Here is a 24,145-nt window from a genome sequence, read left to right as displayed (position 1 = left end):
GGGGGGAAGAGATGGTGCAAATGGTAAAATATGGATTGTTCACAGGAATAAATTGGCAGAGCTGAAATTCCAAATTTGTCCAAAAGATGGCGCCAGACCAAAACATGAGACCAAAAAAGGGGCCAAAATAAGCTAAGCAAGTTAAAATAGAAATAAAACAGGAACACGGTGTCGGATTGTGAGTCACGCATGGACGCACAAATGTGATTTTTACTTTTTGATTTCTTTGCTTGGCTAAAAATGTATTCTGTAACAGCTTAAAGCAATATTGTTAGTCAATTCGATCAAGGGACCCGTCACTATGAGAATAGTGGCGTGACATAAATTGTTTGGAGAAGCACAAATGTGATTTTTACTTCTTGATTTCTTTGCTTGGCTAAAAATTGATTCCCTCTTTCATGAACTGTGTTTTGCAATCGAATTGTTCTGGGATTGAATGATTTTATTAACACGGGTATCAGTGGGTGAAATTGTTCGGTTTCTGGAGTGATTAAGATTTGTAATTCTATTTCATGTTTCTTCAATAAATGTGTTGTGTATATTCATCTACTTTGTTGTGCGCTGATTTGTACTGAATGTACAATCGATGGTTCGGGGTTGATTTGACAATTTGATTAATGTGCGGGGGGTTATTATGGTATAACATAGGACCGTAATAAATAAAAGTAACATCAGACAATTTTAGAGAATTGAATAACTTTCGTAGTTATTTGAGACACGAGTGAATTTCAATCCGTTTGAAAGTTTGCTTCGTCTGAATAAATTAACGGAAGTGTTTGAATCGGATTATCGGTTTGGTGTAGAACTGAAAGTAATTTAATTATTTGAAGGGCGCAGGCCCGTTTCCCCTTTTGACGGGCCGCGTAAAAAGTAACTCCGAACATGTTAGAGAATTAAATAACTTTCGTAGATATTTAAGGGAAGAGTGATTATTGAAAGAGGTGCGTTTGACACTACCATCAGCTTTTCTCTGGTCTGAAAGGAGGAGGAGGGAGGCTCCTCCTCCTCCTTTCAGACCAGAGAACACCCGAGGCTGGGTGAGAACGGGGAGGCTGCGACCCGGCCGGGGGTTGCGGGAAGGGGCGCCACCTTGATCTCCTTCTCGGCGTCGTAGTCCCCTCCGCTGGTCTGGGCTAGCAGAGCGTAGGCTCGTTGCAGCGCTTGATATTCTTGCGTCAGCTGGCGGTAGCGAAGCTCCGCCTCCTCATGCACACACCAATGCAACACAGCACTAGTACCAGAATCAGTCAGACTGGCGACAAAGCACCCGCGACGCAAAGACGAGTCCGATTCCAGGCTGAAGAGGAATGTTTGGCGCCAATACGCTGGCAGAAATGGCGGGCTACCTCTTCGGGTTCCGTGTCGGGGGTTCTGTCGGTGTGAAAAGACAAGGACGATCCGTCCGAGTCCACCAACACGTCTTCGTCGTAGCCGTAAAATGTTTCGATGACCTGCGGGCGCGGAAGCAAACATCTCTCTGAACAAACTGAAGCGACACCTCACGATGAATCGACGAGAGGAACGATAGCGAGAAAAAGGCCATTTCATCTTGCGCAACACCAAGCAGCCGCAAACAAACAGACTCACCTTGCAGGACCTCACGCTTTGTTCCTCCTCAGAGATTCTCGACGTCGGTATCGTAGCAGCAAATCTCTCTCCTGTCGACACAAATAATCCGCCTTTGAGATTCTTTGGATGCAAAGGGAACGAACGGCTCCGGCGCAGAAACAAACGCGACTCACGATGACATTTCTGACATGAGCTCCTGTCTCCAGAGCCTGAAAAACCCGTCACCGGCGATGATTGGAGGGACGCTCGTCTTTTCCAAAAGTGACAACTACAGGGTGTGTCAGGGTTTTCCAGATTATCTTTATCGTATGATTATGTTGCTTTGACTTTGACTGCAACCTGTAATAAATAATATTATTTATCCCTTATTTATCCCTATCGCTTATCCCTTCCTACACAAAGTCGTAAAACATCCCTTGCTATGTTTTGACTAGAGGTCAAGGGCTTTCTCTATTCAATCCACTCTTACACCCACCCTGTTTCTCTTAATAAAAATGCTCGTGCGGGAGCCGAGAGTCAGACTTCATTCGTACAACGGATGGACTCTCCACCTGCAGGTGTCCAAAAGAACTTACTTGTCTCCCGTGTGGTTCTTGCAAAATAAGTTGGAGCGAGCGCAACTCTAACAGGGTGCATTTTGCCACTAGCTGCCTACGGACAATGACGTCGCGCTCGCGGCTCATGGTTGACGGGCTGAGCAGCCGGGCGAGTCCGTCGTTTTCAGCGCACAGCGAGTGGCAAAGGCGCTGACAAAACGGGAGCTTTGAGCTGCTGAAAACGGCAAAACAAGTCTAAAGCGTGTTCAAACGCGTGCGCACAATGCTCCTGCTTGAAAGGTCGGAGTTTAAGGGGCCAATTTTTTGGATGGCGGCCGCCGGCCAAGCTTTGGACGGAAAAGGTTTCCTGGCGACAGCGAGCGAGCGCGGCGCTGCCGTACGTGCACCGAGTCACCTGCCTGAAGACCTTGGACAAGTCGTCGATGATGTGCCGCTGCTCCACAACTTGAAGGAACTCCATTTCACCGTCCTGCTGGCCGCAACCGCGCTCCAGGTCATTGAGCGAACTAGGCCTTCTCTGTGGAACACAAATGCAGTGGACTCTGTTGGCACGCCGCCGTTGTCCGCGTCGACTTACCAAGCTTGCCATCTCCTCGTTCTCCTGGGTGACAAAGCGCACTTTGTTTTCAAGGCGACACAGCACCAGTGAGAGTTCTTCATTCTTCCTGCTCAGGCGTTTGTTTTTGTACAGGAGTGGCAGAAACTGGCTTTCTGTTTCTCTCAGTCGCTTAAGCTGCAAGCATGAAGTGCGGGATGCGAAAGACGCACAACACGCGGGCCAGAACGTATCCATTCCTTTTGCATCGGTTTGAACGGAATCGTGGCTTTGGCTCCCAATAAAAGACATCTACCAGGCAACCGACTCGCCGCGCCGCTCAACTAATAAGCAAGCGCAATGGGTGCCTCGCTGGATGGCGCGCATCAAACGTAGCGCAAACCTTCAAGCGTGCCGTCAATAAATTACCAGTTCATTGCGCTCTTCAGAAAGCAGGGCGTTTCGATCCTCCAGTTTCCTGATGACTGCGCTGAGCTCAGCGATTTTCAGATGAAACCTTCGCGTGTCCCGATCCTCCTGAGACTGAAAACGCCCCGCAACACACACACACAACCACTCGTTCAAAGTTCAAAACTGTTTTTGTGCTACCTTCCTCCAGCAACGAACTAAGTCATGCGTACTGCAAGTGTGTGATGAGGTGGCTTACGCTATGAAGAGGATTGCTAGTAGCGCCGTTGACCCCACTTCCAGGGTAGTTTAGGCCCGCCCTTTGGGAATCCCTCAGGGCAGCGATCTGCTGCTCGGCAGCCTGAGTCTGCAGCTGAAGGCGGTGGACGTGGCCGGCCCCAGGGATTTATCCAAAACACTAACCGCTCTGTCTTTCAGCTTGATCTCATCCATCTGGATGTACAAACGGGGAGCGCTCAGGCAGGCGGGCAAACTTATTTGCCAGAATTGTGACAAAAACAAAGAGAGCAACCGGCCAATTTTTATCTTGAATCGACTAGAACACCATTGCTGTGACAAAAGCGAAGCGAGCAACCGGACGTTTTCTTCTTGTGAAATAGAATAGAATAGAATGCCTTAGGTGTCATTGCACTGCAGGTATACAACGAAATTGGGAACATAGCCACGCACCGCGCATCTGATCAGTCCTACCAGTCGGCGGATCTCCCTCTCGCAGTCTCTCTTGGTTCGGCTCAGCTCCTCCCGATGCTGGTGATGAGCCGATCGGAGCTCGGCCGCTCGGGACTGCCAGGCCTGCTGGGCCGCTGCCAGGGCTTCTTCCGCGCTCCTGGTGGAGGCGACACCGCTCGGTCTCCCGACACCGCCGCGTCTCCTCCACTTCCGCCAGCAAAGCGCCCCCGCTCCTCACCTGAGCAGACATTGCGCCACATCGGGCCGTTGAGACCGCAACGGAGCGCCGCGACGCTTACTGAGGACAAGCTACACAATACGGTAGCGGCCGCATCGGAGCCCGACGTGGCGTGCGGATAGTCAGACACGGATTGAGCGGATCACCTTGTCCATGGAGCCGTCCCTCAGGCTGAGGACCAAGGCATTCAGTCGCTGGATCTCTCCATCTTTGATTTTGATCACTCTCATCAGCTCCATTTCATGCTGCCGCAGTAATGTTTCCCTGGTAACGGCTAACTCTTTCTGCTTCTCCTCATGGAGTTTGCTTTTGAGTTCCGTCATGGCGGCGGTGGCACGGTGGTGCTCCGCCCGCAGGTCCTGACTTCTCTCTCTCTCCAGACAGCTGACCTGACATGACTTAGACAAACTTTATTGTCATCTTGTCTGCACATGGTGCATACAAAACGAAATTTCGTTGCACACGGCTTACAACAAAGTAGTGATATTGCAGTTGAATAGAAGTAACATATCCTATGAAAATATATATATACATATACTGTATATATATATATATTACAAATAAGTATAAAGTGCAGCAGTGCTAATTATGCAATAGTGCAAGTAGGCAAAACAGTATTCAAGAGTGTGCAGAGGAATGCTAAACCATGTATTAAACTTCTATTTAAAGGGTTTACACAAGTTCAGTAAAGTTGGTAGTGCGAGATAGTGCAAGATAGAGGTCCGTAGTGTCATAAAGTACAGTTCTGTGAATGTGTGATGCAGAGTTCAGTTTAGAGCTCAACAGTTCTAATGTTCAACAGTCTGATGACAGCAGGGAAAAAGCTGTTGCAGAACCTGGTGGACCTGCAGCGGATTGTGCGAAACCTCTTCCCAGAGGGCAGCAGGGAGAACAGTCCATGGTGGGGGTGTGATGGGTCATTGTTGATGTTACGGGCACCGGACATGCAGCGCTGAGATGAAATGTCCTGAATGGAGGGAAGAGGAGCCCCTATGATCCTCTCTGCTGTCCTCACCACTCTCCTCACGTTCTTCCAATCGGAGGCGGTGCAGCCTCCACACCACACAGAGAGTCAGCTTGTCAGAATGCTCTCTATGGTGCTCCTGTAGAACGTCCTCATGATGGGTGGGGGCAGGTGGGCTCTCCTCATCCTCCGCAGGAAGTACAAGCGCTTCTGTGCCCTCTTGATCAGTGCCGTAGTGTTCATAGTCCAGGTGAGGTCTTCTGTGATGTGGACCCCCAGGAATTTGGTGCTGCTGACCACCTCCACAGCTGAGCTGTTGATGATCAGTGGAGCGTGGTGAGGCTGGTTTTTCCTGAAGTCGACGATGATCTCCTTCATCTTCTCCACATTCAGGATCAGGCTGTTGTCTCTGCACCAGCCCACCAGCTGCTCCACCTCCTCTCTGTAGTCCAGGTCGTTGTTGTCTCTGATGAGCCCCACCGCCGTTGTGTCGTCTGCGAACTTCACGATGTGATTGGTGGTGAACCTGGGGACGCAGTCGTGTGTCATCAGGGTGAACAGCAGGGGGCTCAGGACGCAGCCCTGAGGGGAGCCTGTGCTGAGGGTGATGACATCAGAGGTGTTCTGTCCGACCCGGACTGACTGAGGTCTGTTGGTGAGGAAGTCTAGCAGCCAGTTGCGAAGGGGGGTGTTGAAGCCCAGGTGTTCCAATTTTCCTACTAGATGCTGTGGGATGATGGTGTTAAACGCTGAGCTGAAGTCCAGGAACAGCATCCGAACATGGGTGTTCTTCTCCTCCAGGTGAGCCAGGCTCAGGTGAAGAACGGAGGAGATGGCGTCCTGAGTGGAGCGGTTTTGCCGGTCGGCAAACTGGAACGGGTCAAATAATGGGGGGAGTCTGGAAACGATGTGATCTTTAAGCAGCCGTTCGAAGCACTTCATCATGACCGGAGTCAGTGCAACAGGCCGGTAATCATTAAATGAGGTGATTTGAGGTTTCTTCGGCACCGGAATGATGGAGGCAGTCTTAAAGCACGCTGGCACTGTGGCTTGGCCCAGCGAGGTGTTAAAAATGTCTGTGATGACCCCAGCCAGCTGACTTGCACATTCCCTGAACACACGCCCAGGAATGTTGTCGGGGCCAGGGGCCTTACGGGGGTTGACTCTCCTCAGGGTCTTCAACACATCGGCGGAGTCAAGGCAGAGTACCTCCTCTTCCTGATGGGGGACAGTTTTAACTGCTGGAGTGCCGTTTAGTGCCTCGAACCTCCCAAAGAAGTTATTTAGACCATTTAGAAAGTCAGCATCAACTTCACCCACCGGGGGGGGAGGGTGAGTTGTAGTCTGTAATCGCCCGTATGCCTTGCCACATACTCCTGGTGTTGTTGGCGTCGTGGAAACGATCCTGAATTTTTCGACTGTGGTCTCGCTTCGCTACCCTGATGGCACGGTTCAAGTTGGCTCTCGCTGTCCTCAGTGTCTCCTTGTCGCCAGACTTGAAGGCAGAGTTCCGCGCTCGTAGCGTTTGACGTACCTCCTCAGTCATCCAGGGTCGTTGGTTGCCCCGGGTGATGATATTCTTAGTGGTGCTGACGTCCTCGGTGCATTTGTTGACGTAGGCTGACACAGTCATGGCACACGCATGTCAAATCTACATCGGGGAAACTGGGAGGGAGGGAGGGAGGGAGGGAGGGAGGGAGGCCGGGAGGGAGGCAAGCAGGGAGGCAGGCAGGCAGGGAGGCAGGCAGGGAGGCAGGCAGGGAAGCAGGCAGGGAGGAAGGCAGTGTCTGTCTGTTGAGGTTTTCACCTTGTTCTTCTCCTGCTGAAGTTCTAACTGGACGTCCATCAGTTTGGCTCTCAGCTCGTCATTGGCGGCCTGAAAGGCGTCCGTTCGCTCCGCCTTGACCCGCCCTGCCGGAGCTCGTTTGGACATCTCTTACTCGAGTCTCGCCCGGTCGTCAGTCAGAGATCACAACATTTGTACCTGGAGAGCACAAACGCAGCGCTGTTTTCCACTGGCTTCGGACTCAACTTCAATCGGTACCGTAACGTACAACATCATAAACATAGATCTAGCTTGACTTATTCATTGAATAAATGCATTTGGTTCTTCAAAACTGCATCACGCAACATAGCGTGACCGAGACGGCCGTTATCCACCTGCGTGAAGTTATTTGGTGAAATGAATGAGATGTTTAAGACACCATCGTTCTGTCTCTATGTAGATGAAGGGAAATAATCGATTGCTGAAGGTCCAAAGGTGTTGTGATAAACAAATAAACATATTAGTGACATATTTGTGATAAACATATTAGGCAGGATAATCACATATGTTAACTTGACTGCCCACACTGTATTTATTTATGGTTATTTGTTAAATCGAGTACTGTTAGACATGAAACAGGAAGTGTTTAACATAAATGGACGACGAAAGGGGTACTCACCATTGTAGCTCCTGCTGGTCAATGATACGAGCCTCTTCTTGCAGTGGAAAACATACAGCCAACAAACACCGTGGAACCTAAAGGAAGGAAATTAAACATTAACATTTAGCCTCAACCAACATTCACAGATACAACGCAACGCAAACTACACAAACATAAATCTTTTAAAACACAATGAGTTGTACTTACCGTGTACGCTCTAGACGGTCCACTTGCAAGCAGAAAATAAAGATATTTCTGTTGATAATCGTCGTGTTTGTATCCGTTGTCTCGCTCAAGGCCATTGCGCCCACAGATTTGAATTTTGGCCAGAGTTCAGCCTATTGACGTCATTTCCGCGGTGTAATACCCGCATATCTGAAACGGCAAAGTTAAGAGTAGAGTTAAATAAAGTTTTTAATCAACGCAATAATTTACAAACGTTGACCAGTCGAAATAATCGTCGAAATTTGGCGTCTGTGGCTGGAAGCAGACGCCGAGTTCGACGTTCCTCCCAAATGCCACACTGCCTCGCTTTTCAGGCCAACAAAAAAACATATTTTTCAAAACAATGAGTTGTAATTACCTTGTACGCTCTAGACGGTCAAGTTGCAAGCTGAAAACAAAAATATTTGTCTTGTTAGTCGTCGTGTTACTAACCGCTGTGTCTTGTTTGCCAGCATTGCCGCTTTCCTACTTCCTGTTGCAAGCCACGCCCACGGATTATAATTTTGCCATGAGTTCCGCCTATTGACGTCATGTCCGCGTCGCATGACTGCGACGTAATATTATCTAAAACTGTTTGTGCGGCATGGTGTTGTTCTGTGCGGTATTGCGTTATTCTGTGCGGCGTCGTGTTGTTCTGTGCGGCGTCGTGTTGTTCAGTGCGGCATGTTGTTGTTCAGTGCGGCATGTTGTTGTTCAGTGCGGCATGTTGTTGTTCAGTGCGGCATGGTGTTGTTCAGTGCGGCATGGTGTTGTTAAGTGCGGCATGGTGTTGTTCAGTGCGGCATGGTGTTGTTCAGTGCGGCATGGTGTTGTTCAGTGCGGGATGGTGTTGTTCAGTGCGGCATGGTGTTGTTCAGTGCGGCATGGTGTTGTTCAGTGCGGCATGGTGTTGTTCAGTGCGGCGTAATATTGTTCAGTGCGGCGTAATGTTGTTCAGTGGGGCATGGTGTTGTTCAGTGCGGCATGGTGTTGTTCAGTGCGACATGATGTTGTTCAGTGCGGCATAATGTTGTTCAGTGCGGCATAATGTTGTTCAGTGCGGCATAATGTTGTTCAGTGCGGGATGGTGTTGTTCAGTGCGGCATGGTGTTGTTCAGTGCGGCATGGTGTTGTTCAGTGCGGCATGGTGTTGTTCAGTGCGGCATGGTGTTGTTCAGTGCGGCATGGTGTTGTTCAGTGCGGCATGGTGTTGTTCAGTGCGGCATGGTGTTGTTCAGTGCGGCATGGTGTTGTTCAGTGCGGCATGGTGTTGTTCAGTGCGGCATGGTGTTCAGTGCGGCATAATGTTGTTCAGTGCGGCATAATGTTGTTCAGTGCGGCATGGTGTTGTTCAGTGCGGCATAATGTTGTTCAGTGCGGCATAATGTTGTTCAGTGCGGTATATTGTTGTTCAGTGGGGCATAATGTTGTTCAGTGCGGCATGGTGTTGTTCAGTGCGGGATGGTGTTGTTCAGTGCGGGATGGTGTTGTTCAGTGCGGCATGGTGTTGTTCAGTGCGGCATGGTGTTGTTCAGTGCGGCATGGTGTTGTTCAGTGCGGCATGGTGTTGTTCAGTGCGGCATGGTGTTGTTCAGTGCGGCATGGTGTTGTTCAGTGCGGCATGGTGTTGTTCAGTGCGGCATGGTGTAGTTCAGTGCGGCATGGTGTTGTTCAGTGCGGCATGGTGTAGTTCAGTGCGGCATGGTGTTGTTCAGTGCGGGATGGTGTTGTTCAGTGCGGCATGGTGTTGTTCAGTGCGGCATGGTGTTGTTCAGTGCGACATGATGTTGTTCAGTGCGGCATAATGTTGTTCAGTGCGGCATAATGTTGTTCAGTGCGGCATGGTGTTGTTCAGTGCGGCATGGTGTTGTTTAGTGCGGGATGGTGTTGTTCAGTGCGGCATGGTGTTGTTCAGTGCGGCATGGTGTTGTTCAGTGCGGCATGGTGTTGTTCAGTGCGGCATGGTGTTGTTCAGTGCGGCATGGTGTTGTTCAGTGCGGCATGGTGTTGTTCAGTGCGGCGTCGTGTTGTTCAGTGCGGCGTCGTGTTGTTCAGTGCAGCATGGTGTTGTTCAGTGCGGAATGGTGTTGTTCAGTGCGGCATGGTGTTGTTCAGTGCGGCATGGTGTTGTTAAGTGCGGCATGGTGTTGTTCAGTGCGGCGTAATGTTGTTCAGTGGGGCATGGTGTTGTTCAGTGCGGCATGGTGTTGTTCAGTGCGGCATGGTGTTGTTCAGTGCGGCATGGTGTTGTTCAGTGCGGCATGGTGCTGTTCAGTGCGGCATGGTGCTGTTCAGTGCGGCATGGTGTTGTTCAGTGCGGCATGGTGTTGTTCAGTGCGGCATGGTGTTGTTCAGTGCGGCATGGTGTTGTTCAGTGCGGCATGGTGTTGTTCAGTGCGGCATGGTGTTGTTCAGTGCGGCATGGTGTTGTTCAGTGCGGCATGGTGTTGTTCAGTGCGGCATAATGTTGTTCAGTGCGGCATAATGTTGTTCAGTGCGGCATAATGTTGTTCAGTGCGGCATAATGTTGTTCAGTGCGGCATGGTGTTGTTCAGTGCGGGATGGTGTTGTTCAGTGCGGCATGGTGTTGTTCAGTGCGGCATGGTGTTGTTCAGTGCGGCATGGTGTTGTTCAGTGCGGCATGGTGTTGTTCAGTGCGGCATGGTGTTGTTCAGTGCGGCATGGTGTTGTTCAGTGCGGCATGGTGTTGTTCAGTGCGGCATGGTGTTGTTCAGTGCGGGATGGTGTTGTTCAGTGCGGGATGGTGTTGTTCAGTGCGGCATAATGTTGTTCAGTGCGGCATAATGTTGTTCAGTGCGGCATGGTGTTGTTCAGTGCGGCATAATGTTGTTCAGTGCGGCATAATGTTGTTCAGTGCGGCATAATGTTGTTCAGTGCGGCATAATGTTGTTCAGTGCGGCATAATGTTGTTCAGTGCGGCATAATGTTGTTCAGTGCGGCATAATGTTGTTCAGTGCGGGATGGTGTTGTTCAGTGCGGCATGGTGTTGTTCAGTGCGGCATGGTGTTGTTCAGTGCGGCATGGTGTTGTTCAGTGCGGCATGGTGTTGTTCAGTGCGGCATGGTGTTGTTCAGTGCGGCATGGTGTTGTTCAGTGCGGCATGGTGTTGTTCAGTGCGGCATGGTGTTGTTCAGTGCGGCATGGTGTTGTTCAGTGCGGGATGGTGTTGTTCAGTGCGGGATGGTGTTGTTCAGTGCGGCATAATGTTGTTCAGTGCGGCATAATGTTGTTCAGTGCGGCATGGTGTTGTTCAGTGCGGCATAATGTTGTTCAGTGCGGCATAATGTTGTTCAGTGCGGTATAATGTTGTTCAGTGCTGCATGGTGTTGTTCAGTGCTGCATGGTGTTGTTCAGTGCGGCATGGTGTTGTTCAGTGCGGCATGGTGTTGTTCAGTGCGGCATGGTGTTGTTCAGTGCAGCATGGTGTTGTTCAGTGCGGCATGGTGTTGTTCAGTGCGGTTCAGTGCGGCATGGTGTTGTTCAGTGCGGCATGGTGTTGTTCAGTGCGGCATGGTGTTGTTCAGTGCGGCATGGTGTTGTTCAGTGCGGCATGGTGTTGTTCAGTGCGGCATGGTGTTGTTCAGTGCGGCATGGTGTAGTTCAGTGCGGCATGGTGTTGTTCAGTGCGGGATGGTGTTGTTCAGTGCGGCATGGTGTTGTTCAGTGCGGCATGGTGTTGTTCAGTGCGACATGGTGTTGTTCAGTGCGGCATAATGTTGTTCAGTGCGGCATAATGTTGTTCAGTGCGGCATAATGTTGTTCAGTGCGGCATAATGTTGTTCAGTGCGGCATAATGTTGTTCAGTGCGGCATAATGTTGTTCAGTGCGGCATAATGTTGTTCAGTGCGGCATGGTGTTGTTTAGTGTGGGATGGTGTTTTTCAGTGCGGCATGGTGTTGTTCAGTGCGGCATGGTGTTGTTCAGTGCGGCATGGTGTTGTTCAGTGCGGCATGGTGTTGTTCAGTGCGGCATGGTGTTGTTCAGTGCGGCATGGTGTTGTTCAGTGCGGCATGGTGTTGTTCAGTGCGGCATGGTGTTGTTCAGTGCGGCATGGTGTTGTTCAGTGCGGCATGGTGTTTTTCAGTGCGGCATAATGTTGTTCAGTGCGGCATAATGTTGTTCAGTGCGGCATAATGTTGTTCAGTGCGGCATAATGTTGTTCAGTGCGGCATAATGTTGTTCAGTGCGGGATGGTGTTGTTCAGTGCGGCATGGTGTTGTTCAGTGCGGCATGGTGTTGTTCAGTGCGGCATGGTGTTGTTCAGTGCGGCATGGTGTTGTTCAGTGCGGCATGGTGTTGTTCAGTGCGGCATGGTGTTGTTCAGTGCGGCATGGTGTTGTTCAGTGCGGGATGGTGTTGTTCAGTGCGGGATGGTGTTGTTCAGTGCGGGATGGTGTTGTTCAGTGCGGCATGGTGTTCAGTGCGGCATAATGTTGTTCAGTGCGGCATGGTGTTGTTCAGTGCGGCATGGTGTTGTTCAGTGCGGCATAATGTTGTTCAGTGCGGCATAATGTTGTTCAGTGCGGCACCTAGCACCTAGAAGGTAAATAAATAGGAAGGAAGGACTCACCGGTGACGTCGTCGCCCACGTCCAAGCGTTGTACTTTGTATTTTCATCCTTCTGACAGTGGAAAACATATAGCCAACAAACACCGTGGAACCTAAACGAATGAAAGAAAACTATCATTTGGCCACAACCAACATTCACAGATACAACACAATGTGACGTGCGGTGTTGAGGTTAAAGGTTGAGTGAAGGGCCCTCGTTTTAAACTACTTTTTTGAAAAGGAGTGGGAACAAGTAAGACGTATTTAATTTATTTATTGGGAAGTAGTAAGACTTATTAAATTTATTTAATCTACTTTTCTTCCCAGGCAAAATTTGACGTGCTGCAATTCCAAATTTCCAAAGTGAATGAAGGAATGAAATCCTTTAAATTATGATTTTGTATAAATACTAGGCATAAACACAAAATCTACGGCACAAAATGGGCAGACTTTACTTGTTTGAAAAGGACTGGTTACAAGACAGACTTTTTTAATTTATTTAATGGGAAGAAGACTTATTTAGTTTAATTGATCTATTTTTGTTCCCTGGCAAAATTCGATTTGCTGCAATTCCAAATTTCCAAAGTGAATGAAGGAATGAAGTCGTTTAAATTATGATTTTGTATAAATACTAGGCATAGACACAAAATCTACGGCACAAAACGGGCAGACTTTACTTGTTTGAAGAGGACTGGTTGCAAGACAGACTTTTCTGATTTATTTAATGGGAAGAAGACTTATTTAGTTTATTTAATCTCTTTTTGTTGCCTGGCAAAATTGGATTTGCTGAAATTGTATTTTGCCAAATCTTGACTTGAGACCTGATAGGAAGTATTAAACGCTCAGTTAAATCGATACAAGTTGGTAATAAGAGCGAGTAATGTTGGTTGAAGCGATGAATGAAGGTTAAAAGCAATTTAAATTATGACTTTGTATAAATACTAGATATTAACAGACCATCTACTGCGCAAAATGGGCAGAGTTTACTTGTTTGAGAAGGAGTGGCTTATTTAAGTCTAAGATTTATTTAATCTGTTTGTTCCCAGGCAAAATTGGATGTGATGCAATTCCAAATTTCACCACATGATGGTGCCAAATTTTGACTTCATAGGACATATTCAACACTTAACTATTATGTTCAAGGTAATCAGATTTGTTTATTATTCTAATGGCCTTTTCAAAACTATTCTGGATTACTACTTTGGATCTATTCTACATTACTTGGCAACAACATACTCTGTAACAGATTAGGCAGTATAATCACATATGTTAACTTGAGAGTGCCCACACTCAATCTACTTATCGTGATGTGTTAAATCAATTACTGTTAGACATTATTATTCTGATAATCTACCAAATCTTTGAATTGAAGAATTTGTGATTTAATTAATAGCTTGTTGTTATGTTCAGGGTAATCAGACTTGTATATAATTCTAATGGCCTTCTTTTGAAAACTATTCTGAATTACAACTTTGGATCTTATATTACTTTGCAACAATATACTCGGTGACAGATTAGGCAGTATAATCACATATGTTAACTTCAGTGCCCACACTGTATTTATTTATGGTTATTTGTTAAATCAAGTACTGTTAGACATGAAATAGGAAGTGTTTAACATAAATGTTATGGCTAACCGTTGTAGCTCGCTCCTGGTCAATGATACGAGCCTCTTCTTGCAGTGGAAAACTTGCAGCCAACAAACACCGTGGAACCTAAAGGAATGAAATTAAACATTAACATTTCGCCTGGACCAATATTCACACGTACAACGCAACGCGGCTACACTTCTGCTAGCGCCTCAGCTACACGTTGCTATTACAAACGTAAATCTCTTTAAACACAATGAGTGTTACTTACCGTGTACGCTGTAGACGGTCCAGTTGCAAGCAGAAAATAAAGATATTTCTGTTGATATTCGTCGTTGCTCAGTGGCTCACGGCCATCGCGCCAACAGATTTGAATTTTGGTGGAAGTTCAGCCAATTACGTCATATCCGCGGCACATGACTGCGACGTAATACCCGCTTATCTGAAACGGCAGTTAAAAGTAGAGTTACATCAAGTTTTCTTTTTTAATCAACGCAATCATTTACAACCGTTGACCAGAAAGAATCGTCGAAATTCGACGTTCCCCCCAAACGCCACACTCACTCGCTTTTCAGGGCAACAAAAGTACTTCTTTTTAAAAACGATGAGTTGTACTTACCGTGTACGCTCTGGACGGTCCAGTTGCAAGCAGAAAATAAAAATATTTCTCTCGTTAGTCGTATGTTACCATCCGCTGTGTCTTTGTCAACATCGCCATTTTCCTACTTCCTGTTGCGAGCCACGCCCACGGATTTAAATTCTGGCGGAAGAGCCCGCCCATTGGCGTCGTTTTCGCGTATAGCAAATCCGATTGGTTGGGAAGGGGGCGCGGTTATGCAGCCGAGGGGTCCTGTGATCGGTGGGATGTAAAGTAGGCGTCGACGTCACGTCCGCGTCACGTGACCACGACGTGGCAGACGTCATATAGCAACCGCTGTTTTGTTTAGTAGACTTACAGTTGTTATGCATTGACATAATGGCGCACACTCCAAATAGATTTAAATAAATTAAATAATTCTTCTGCCCACTCCCTTTTAAACAAGTTAACTCTCCCCGCGGATTTGAATTCCGGCGGAAGTTCTTACAGTTGTTATGCGTTGACATAATGGCGCACTGGTTAGCATGTCCACCTCTTAAGCATGATGTTGCGGGTTCGACGCCTGATCAATGTTAGCATGGAGTGAGCTGAAGTGCATGGCGCTGAAGATTTGAATCTTTGAAATGCGCTGAGGTCTGACGTATCAGGCAGAATGGTTTGCCATCACGTTCAACAAAAAATAGAAACTTTCCCACTCTGATAAAAACGTCCTGTGTTCATCTACATATTTTCGTTTTGCTGTGCATCTTTTCCCTGCCATTTCGAGAGCCCAATTGACACTAATAGTTTACTGGAATGTGTTTGCCCATCCTACTTTGTGGAATTTCACCACATGCGCTTTTGACGAAAATACTAAATTGAACTCAAGTGAAGCCAACACGCACAACCCCCCCCCCCCCCACACACACACACACACACACACACACCTACACACACACACACAAATGTTGATATGAACATAAAAGAGCCGCATGCGGTTCGGGAGTTGCGGCTTGGCCAAACCTGTACTATACAACTTTATTTGTGTAAAATTTTCACAACAGCTGTCACACAAACAAAGCGGGAAAAACCGAAGACGTGCGTGTTCCGCCCACGCTGGATTTATTTGCACCTTTGAAAAGACACCGTATTGCCGCAGATGTGGCAAAGAGTACTTTTGGGCATCTGAGACGGAAGGATGTCCAAAGCATCACGTCACCTGCTCTGGTAGGAATGGTGGTGGGACGTTGAGGTCAACCGCTTTGGGGTTGGCTGAATCTTTGGTCGCAGGATGCCACACACTTGAAGACAGAAGCAGAAAAGCAGAGCTAAATGCAAAATGTACTCACCGGTGACTCCAATTTTTTCCCCCCCTGAAGAAATGGATGGACGGGTGGCCCCGGCTGGCCGGTGGGACTCTTGTTATTCTGACCCTTTTTAGTGCGCGTTTGGGGCAACAACCGTTTTTTGTGGCGCTCTCTTCTGGTTCAAGAGTGCCCTGCATGTGAATTTGCCTTTCCTGCCTTCTGATTGGATGAGCGCCGGTGTGACGCGGTGCCTCTGTCACCGTGGCGGGGGGTATACGTCGGCATCGGAGCGTCTGCCAACGTCTGAGACCGGCTGGCAGTGTGTCGGAGGTGTCGAGTGCGGTGCCGCTGGAGCTCACTCACCAGCTGGTGTTAGGGCCACAGAATGAAGGCCAAGGAGAAGACTAGAAAGAGAAACAGAAACTTCTCCTCCAATTGTTTGATTTGTCTCTTGTGAGCTTCGATGAATTCTTTCAGCTCTTTGTTCCTCTAGGACGGACAAATGGAAAGTAGCCTTCAAAAGCCAGTAAGCGTGCAAGTAAGTGCCGGGCTGGCTTTGGGCCCTTACCTGTTGCGCGCTGTGCAGCAGATCCATTCTCTCTTGGAGGATGCAAGCGTCGCGCTCCCTCAACTCCCACATCAGGGCTCGCTTCCATTGGTCCACGGCGCTCCTAAGCTCTTGTCTCTGATCCGCCGTCAGCACGTCATTCACGCCAGCGTGGCTGGCTTTTTCGCCGTCCGTGGCGGGGCAGTCCCGCTGCGGTAGCGCCTCGTACAACATGGCCTCCAGCTCCATGATCCTCTGGGCCGCAATCCTCGTCCATCAGTAGTCCGGCGGGAGATTTGAGGGCGGCTTACCTTATGAGCCTGGTCCATGGAACGCTTCCTGAAGTCCAACTCTTCATCCAGGTAGCCCTTCTGGTTGCAGAACATATCCTAGCACAGCTCAAGGTCAGAATTGTTGGGGCACATTGCCCCGAGTTCCCCTTGGCTGATGTCGCGTGTCTGTCTACCTTCTCACTTTCAATGTCCAACATCTTCTGTTGAAGTGCTGACTTGGTCACTTTGATGTATTCTAACCACTGAGGAAAGGCTGCTGTCACATAAGCAGAATGCGAGAGCGTGCGTGGACGTGCGCGTTACCTTCTCGGCTAGGGTGGGAAGGGTCCTGGCGTGAATCACGACCACCTGCTCCTCGTTGGTGAGATTCTGCAAGAGCCCAAAGGCACAGCGTCAACAAGGTTCTTTCAGCGCAAAGCCTTCCAAAAGTCACATTTGAGCCGCCGAGTCTCGTGGAGTGCGAACATAAGGAGTTCGACATACACTTACGGCGTTATCGCCCAGGATGTCCAGCTTCTTCATCAGATCACTGATGACGATGTCCTGGGGAAAGGCGCAAGGAGCAATGTAAGGTGTTCTGGGACCTCAGGTTAAGGTTAGGGTTGCGAGGGACGCCTTACGTACGCTCACGCCGTCGGCCTCGCAGTAGATCTGCAAAGGGCTGAGGCCGTCTGGGAAACGGACTTGCAGAAACTTCAAGACGGGGGAGCGCCACTCCCTCTCCTGAAAGGCAGAGGCATGCATCCGTCCGTCCGTCCGTCCGTCCGTCACATCTCTGGCCTCAAAACGCTTGTGCGAGTCTTCCCACCTCCAGCTCCAGGATGCGGAACTCAAGCAGTTCGTTTTGGTCTCGGATATCCTGGATGTGCTCTTTCAGACGCGCTTCTTCCGCCTCCATCCGCCTGACCTGAAAAGACAGTCAGACCTCATCTGCGGGGCTTCCGGACGGGTGTGACGCCAAGCGACTCCGCCCAGCGCCTTTCTTTCCGTCACCTTTTCGGCCAACTGCTGATTGCTCTGACGCAGCAGCTGCTTCTCCTCCACCCACTTGACATTCTAGAAGAGACAAACGCGTGGACAGCTTTGGAATGTTGTGTCATTTTCATCCACAAATTCTTTGGTTGACTGGAAAATGACATTTGCTTTTCTCCACATTTTCCCAGCCACGTTCAGGGGGGGGGGGGGGGGGGGGGGTTGTTGGTCCAGTAATGCCAGACGAATGAGTGACTGAAGAATGTAGCTATTTTGTCTGAGAAAAAGGTGTGCTCATTGATAAGCTTACCTGTCCTTGTTGCTTCAGCGCTGACTCCAGATCTGCTACTCTGCTTTGATAGTGACCCATTTCTACTGTCATGTAACATGGGGGGAAGAGATGGTGCAAATGGTAAAATATGGATTGTTCACAGGAATAAATTGGCAGAGCTGAAATTCCAAATTTGTCCAAAAGATGGCGCCAGACCAAAACATGAGACCAAAAAAGGGGCCAAAATAAGCTAAGCAAGTTAAAATAGAAATAAAACAGGAACACGGTGTCGGATTGTGAGTCACGCATGGACGCACAAATGTGATTTTTACTTTTTGATTTCTTTGCTTGGCTAAAAATGTATTCTGTAACAGCTTAAAGCAATATTGTTAGTCAATTCGATCAAGGGACCCGTCACTATGAGAATAGTGGCGTGACATAAATTGTTTGGAGAAGCACAAATGTGATTTTTACTTCTTGATTTCTTTGCTTGGCTAAAAATTGATTCCCTCTTTCATGAACTGTGTTTTGCAATCGAATTGTTCTGGGATTGAATGATTTTATTAACACGGGTATCAGTGGGTGAAATTGTTCGGTTTCTGGAGTGATTAAGATTTGTAATTCTATTTCATGTTTCTTCAATAAATGTGTTGTGTATATTCATCTACTTTGTTGTGCGCTGATTTGTACTGAATGTACAATCGATGGTTCGGGGTTGATTTGACAATTTGATTAATGTGCGGGGGGTTATTATGGTATAACATAGGACCGTAATAAATAAAAGTAACATCAGACAATTTTAGAGAATTGAATAACTTTCGTAGTTATTTGAGACACGAGTGAATTTCAATCCGTTTGAAAGTTTGCTTCGTCTGAATAAATTAACGGAAGTGTTTGAATCGGATTATCGGTTTGGTGTAGAACTGAAAGTAATTTAATTATTTGAAGGGCGCAGGCCCGTTTCCCCTTTTGACGGGCCGCGTAAAAAGTAACTCCGAACATGTTAGAGAATTAAATAACTTTCGTAGATATTTAAGGGAAGAGTGATTATTGAAAGAGGTGCGTTTGACACTACCATCAGCTTTTCTCTGGTCTGAAAGGAGGAGGAGGGAGGCTCCTCCTCCTCCTTTCAGACCAGAGAACACCCGAGGCTGGGTGAGAACGGGGAGGCTGCGACCCGGCCGGGGGTTGCGGGAAGGGGCGCCACCTTGATCTCTTTCTCGGCGTCGTAGTCCCCTCCGCTGGTCTGGGCTAGCAGAGCGTAGGCTCGTTGCAGCGCTTGATATTCTTGCGTCAGCTGGCGGTAGCGAAGCTCCGCCTCCTCATGCACACACCAATGCAACACAGCACTAGTACCAGAATCAGTCAGACCGGCGACAAAGCACCCGCGACGCAAAGACGAGTCCGATTCCAGGCTGAAGAGGAATGTTTGGCGCCAATACGCTGGCAGAAATGGCGGGCTACCTCTTCGGGTTCCGTGTCGGGGGTTCTGTCGGTGTGAAAAGACAAGGACGATCCGTCCGAGTCCACCAACACGTCTTCGTCGTAGCCGTAAAATGTTTCGATGACCTGCGGGCGCGGAAGCAAACATCTCTCTGAACAAACTGAAGCGACACCTCACGATGAATCGACGAGAGGAACGATAGCGAGAAAAAGGCCATTTCATCTTGCGCAACACCAAGCAGCCGCAAACAAACAGACTCACCTTGCAGGACCTCACGCTTTGTTCCTCCTCAGAGATTCTCGATGTCGGTATCGTAGCAGCAAATCTCTCTCCTGTCGACACAAATAATCCGCCTTTGAGATTCTTTGGATGCAAAGGGAACGAACGGCTCCGGCGCAGAAACAAACGCGACTCACGATGACATTTCTGACATGAGCTCCTGTCTCCAGAGCCTGAAAAACCCGTCACCGGCGATGATTGGAGGGACGCTCGTCTTTTCCAAAAGTGACAACTACAGGGTGTGTCAGGGTTTTCCAGATTATCTTTATCGTATGATTATGTTGCTTTGACTTTGACTGCAACCTGTAATAAATAATATTATTTATCCCTTATTTATCCCTATCGCTTATCCCTTCCTACACAAAGTCGTAAAACATCCCTTGCTATGTTTTGACTAGAGGTCAAGGGCTTTCTCTATTCAATCCACTCTTACACCCACCCTGTTTCTCTTAATAAAAATGCTCGTGCGGGAGCCGAGAGTCAGACTTCATTCGTACAACGGATGGACTCTCCACCTGCAGGTGTCCAAAAGAACTTACTTGTCTCCCGTGTGGTTCTTGCAAAATAAGTTGGAGCGAGCGCAACTCTAACAGGGTGCATTTTGCCACTAGCTGCCTACGGACAATGACGTCGCGCTCGCGGCTCATGGTTGACGGGCTGAGCAGCCGGGCGAGTCCGTCGTTTTCAGCGCACAGCGAGTGGCAAAGGCGCTGACAAAACGGGAGCTTTGAGCTGCTGAAAACGGCAAAACAAGTCTAAAGCGTGTTCAAACGCGTGCGCACAATGCTCCTGCTTGAAAGGTCGGAGTTTAAGGGGCCAATTTTTTGGATGGCGGCCGCCGGCCAAGCTTTGGACGGAAAAGGTTTCCTGGCGACAGCGAGCGAGCGCGGCGCTGCCGTACGTGCACCGAGTCACCTGCCTGAAGACCTTGGACAAGTCGTCGATGATGTGCCGCTGCTCCACAACTTGAAGGAACTCCATTTCACCGTCCTGCTGGCCGCAACCGCGCTCCAGGTCATTGAGCGAACTAGGCCTTCTCTGTGGAACACAAATGCAGTGGACTCTGTTGGCACGCCGCCGTTGTCCGCGTCGACTTACCAAGCTTGCCATCTCCTCGTTCTCCTGGGTGACAAAGCGCACTTTGTTTTCAAGGCGACACAGCACCAGTGAGAGTTCTTCATTCTTCCTGCTCAGGCGTTTGTTTTTGTACAGGAGTGGCAGAAACTGGCTTTCTGTTTCTCTCAGTCGCTTAAGCTGCAAGCATGAAGTGCGGGATGCGAAAGACGCACAACACGCGGGCCAGAACGTATCCATTCCTTTTGCATCGGTTTGAACGGAATCGTGGCTTTGGCTCCCAATAAAAGACATCTACCAGGCAACCGACTCGCCGCGCCGCTCAACTAATAAGCAAGCGCAATGGGTGCCTCGCTGGATGGCGCGCATCAAACGTAGCGCAAACCTTCAAGCGTGCCGTCAATAAATTACCAGTTCATTGCGCTCTTCAGAAAGCAGGGCGTTTCGATCCTCCAGTTTCCTGATGACTGCGCTGAGCTCAGCGATTTTCAGATGAAACCTTCGCGTGTCCCGATCCTCCTGAGACTGAAAACGCCCCGCAACACACACACACAACCACTCGTTCAAAGTTCAAAACTGTTTTTGTGCTACCTTCCTCCAGCAACGAACTAAGTCATGCGTACTGCAAGTGTGTGATGAGGTGGCTTACGCTATGAAGAGGATTGCTAGTAGCGCCGTTGACCCCACTTCCAGGGTAGTTTAGGCCCGCCCTTTGGGAATCCCTCAGGGCAGCGATCTGCTGCTCGGCAGCCTGAGTCTGCAGCTGAAGGCGGTGGACGTGGCCGGCCCCAGGGATTTATCCAAAACACTAACCGCTCTGTCTTTCAGCTTGATCTCATCCATCTGGATGTACAAACGGGGAGCGCTCAGGCAGGCGGGCAAACTCATTTGCCAGAATTGTGACAAAAACAAAGAGAGCAACCGGCCAATTTTTATCTTGAATCGACTAGAACACCATTGCTGTGACAAAAGCGAAGCGAGCAACCGGACGTTTTCTTCTTGTGAAATAGAATAGAATAGAATGCCTTAGGTGTCATTGCACTGCAGGTATACAACGAAATTGGGAACATAGCCACGCACCGCGCATCTGATCAGTCCTACCAGTCGGCGGATCTCCCTCTCGCAGTCTCTCTTGGTTCGGCTCAGCTCCTCCCGATGCTGGTGATGAGCCGATCGGAGCTCGGCCGCTCGGGACTGCCAGGCCTGCTGGGCCGCTGCCAGGGCTTCTTCCGCGCTCCTGGTGGAGGCGACACCGCTCGGTCTCCCGACACCGCCGCGTCTCCTCCACTTCCGCCAGCAAAGCGCCCCCGCTCCTCACCTGAGCAGACATTGCGCCACATCGGGCCGTTGAGACCGCAACGGAGCGCCGCGACGCTTACTGAGGACAAGCTACACAATACGGTAGCGGCCGCATCGGAGCCCGACGTGGCGTGCGGATAGTCAGACACGGATTGAGCGGATCACCTTGTCCATGGAGCCGTCCCTCAGGCTGAGGACCAAGGCATTCAGTCGCTGGATCTCTCCATCTTTGATTTTGATCACTCTCATCAGCTCCATTTCATGCTGCCGCAGTAATGTTTCCCTGGTAACGGCTAACTCTTTCTGCTTCTCCTCATGGAGTTTGCTTTTGAGTTCCGTCATGGCGGCGGTGGCACGGTGGTGCTCCGCCCGCAGGTCCTGACTTCTCTCTCTCTCCAGACAGCTGACCTGACATGACTTAGACAAACTTTATTGTCATCTTGTCTGCACATGGTGCATACAAAACGAAATTTCGTTGCACACGGCTTACAACAAAGTAGTGATATTGCAGTTGAATAGAAGTAACATATCCTATGAAAATATATATATACATATACTGTATATATATATATATTACAAATAAGTATAAAGTGCAGCAGTGCTAATTATGCAATAGTGCAAGTAGGCAAAACAGTATTCAAGAGTGTGCAGAGGAATGCTAAACCATGTATTAAACTTCTATTTAAAGGGTTTACACAAGTTCAGTAAAGTTGGTAGTGCGAGATAGTGCAAGATAGAGGTCCGTAGTGTCATAAAGTACAGTTCTGTGAATGTGTGATGCAGAGTTCAGTTTAGAGCTCAACAGTTCTAATGTTCAACAGTCTGATGACAGCAGGGAAAAAGCTGTTGCAGAACCTGGTGGACCTGCAGCGGATTGTGCGAAACCTCTTCCCAGAGGGCAGCAGGGAGAACAGTCCATGGTGGGGGTGTGATGGGTCATTGTTGATGTTACGGGCACCGGACATGCAGCGCTGAGATGAAATGTCCTGAATGGAGGGAAGAGGAGCCCCTATGATCCTCTCTGCTGTCCTCACCACTCTCCTCACGTTCTTCCAATCGGAGGCGGTGCAGCCTCCACACCACACAGAGAGTCAGCTTGTCAGAATGCTCTCTATGGTGCTCCTGTAGAACGTCCTCATGATGGGTGGGGGCAGGTGGGCTCTCCTCATCCTCCGCAGGAAGTACAAGCGCTTCTGTGCCCTCTTGATCAGTGCCGTAGTGTTCATAGTCCAGGTGAGGTCTTCTGTGATGTGGACCCCCAGGAATTTGGTGCTGCTGACCACCTCCACAGCTGAGCTGTTGATGATCAGTGGAGCGTGGTGAGGCTGGTTTTTCCTGAAGTCGACGATGATCTCCTTCATCTTCTCCACATTCAGGATCAGGCTGTTGTCTCTGCACCAGCCCACCAGCTGCTCCACCTCCTCTCTGTAGTCCAGGTCGTTGTTGTCTCTGATGAGCCCCACCGCCGTTGTGTCGTCTGCGAACTTCACGATGTGATTGGTGGTGAACCTGGGGACGCAGTCGTGTGTCATCAGGGTGAACAGCAGGGGGCTCAGGACGCAGCCCTGAGGGGAGCCTGTGCTGAGGGTGATGACATCAGAGGTGTTCTGTCCGACCCGGACTGACTGAGGTCTGTTGGTGAGGAAGTCTAGCAGCCAGTTGCGAAGGGGGGTGTTGAAGCCCAGGTGTTCCAATTTTCCTACTAGATGCTGTGGGATGATGGTGTTAAACGCTGAGCTGAAGTCCAGGAACAGCATCCGAACATGGGTGTTCTTCTCCTCCAGGTGAGCCAGGCTCAGGTGAAGAACGGAGGAGATGGCGTCCTGAGTGGAGCGGTTTTGCCGGTCGGCAAACTGGAACGGGTCAAATAATGGGGGGAGTCTGGAAACGATGTGATCTTTAAGCAGCCGTTCGAAGCACTTCATCATGACCGGAGTCAGTGCAACAGGCCGGTAATCATTAAATGAGGTGATTTGAGGTTTCTTCGGCACCGGAATGATGGAGGCAGTCTTAAAGCACGCTGGCACTGTGGCTTGGCCCAGCGAGGTGTTAAAAATGTCTGTGATGACCCCAGCCAGCTGACTTGCACATTCCCTGAACACACGCCCAGGAATGTTGTCGGGGCCAGGGGCCTTACGGGGGTTGACTCTCCTCAGGGTCTTCAACACATCGGCGGAGTCAAGGCAGAGTACCTCCTCTTCCTGATGGGGGACAGTTTTAACTGCTGGAGTGCCGTTTAGTGCCTCGAACCTCCCAAAGAAGTTATTTAGACCATTTAGAAAGTCAGCATCAACTTCACCCACCGGGGGGGGGGGGGGTGAGTTGTAGTCTGT

The 24,145-nt window shown here is 49.3% G+C and overlaps 1 protein-coding gene and 1 long non-coding RNA gene across 3 annotated transcripts; both read right to left on the bottom strand.

The window, feature by feature from the left end:
* Positions 1 to 7,599: 7,599 nt before the first annotated feature.
* Positions 7,600 to 14,510, bottom strand: LOC125989905 (uncharacterized). 2 transcript variants are annotated; one of them, XR_011087649.1, is made up of 5 exons: positions 14,369 to 14,510; positions 14,021 to 14,191; positions 13,798 to 13,875; positions 12,183 to 12,273; positions 7,600 to 7,762 (listed from the first exon to the last, which is right to left on the bottom strand). It is a non-coding gene; the product is annotated as an uncharacterized lncRNA (long non-coding RNA). The 2 variants fall into 2 exon arrangements; XR_007488743.2 differs by lacking the exon at positions 7,600 to 7,762 and adding an exon at positions 7,968 to 8,000.
* A 780-nt stretch (positions 14,511 to 15,290) lies between these two features.
* LOC125980558 (janus kinase and microtubule-interacting protein 3-like) lies at positions 15,291 to 16,683 on the bottom strand. Its single transcript, XM_049739856.2, has 2 exons — positions 16,202 to 16,683; positions 15,291 to 16,122 (listed from the first exon to the last, which is right to left on the bottom strand). The coding sequence occupies exons 1-2, from the start codon at positions 16,427 to 16,429 to the stop codon at positions 16,006 to 16,008; spliced, it is 345 nt and encodes a 114-aa protein (XP_049595813.1). The 5' UTR covers positions 16,430 to 16,683; the 3' UTR covers positions 15,291 to 16,005.
* Between the last annotated feature and the right edge of the window lie 7,462 nt (positions 16,684 to 24,145).

The sequence above is a fragment of the Syngnathus scovelli genome, chromosome 1, assembly GCF_024217435.2.
Source record: "Syngnathus scovelli strain Florida chromosome 1, RoL_Ssco_1.2, whole genome shotgun sequence".
NCBI lineage: Eukaryota > Metazoa > Chordata > Actinopteri > Syngnathiformes > Syngnathidae > Syngnathus > Syngnathus scovelli.
The sequence above is the reverse complement of the archived record's forward strand: the minus strand, read 5'-3'. Positions and strand labels throughout refer to the sequence as shown.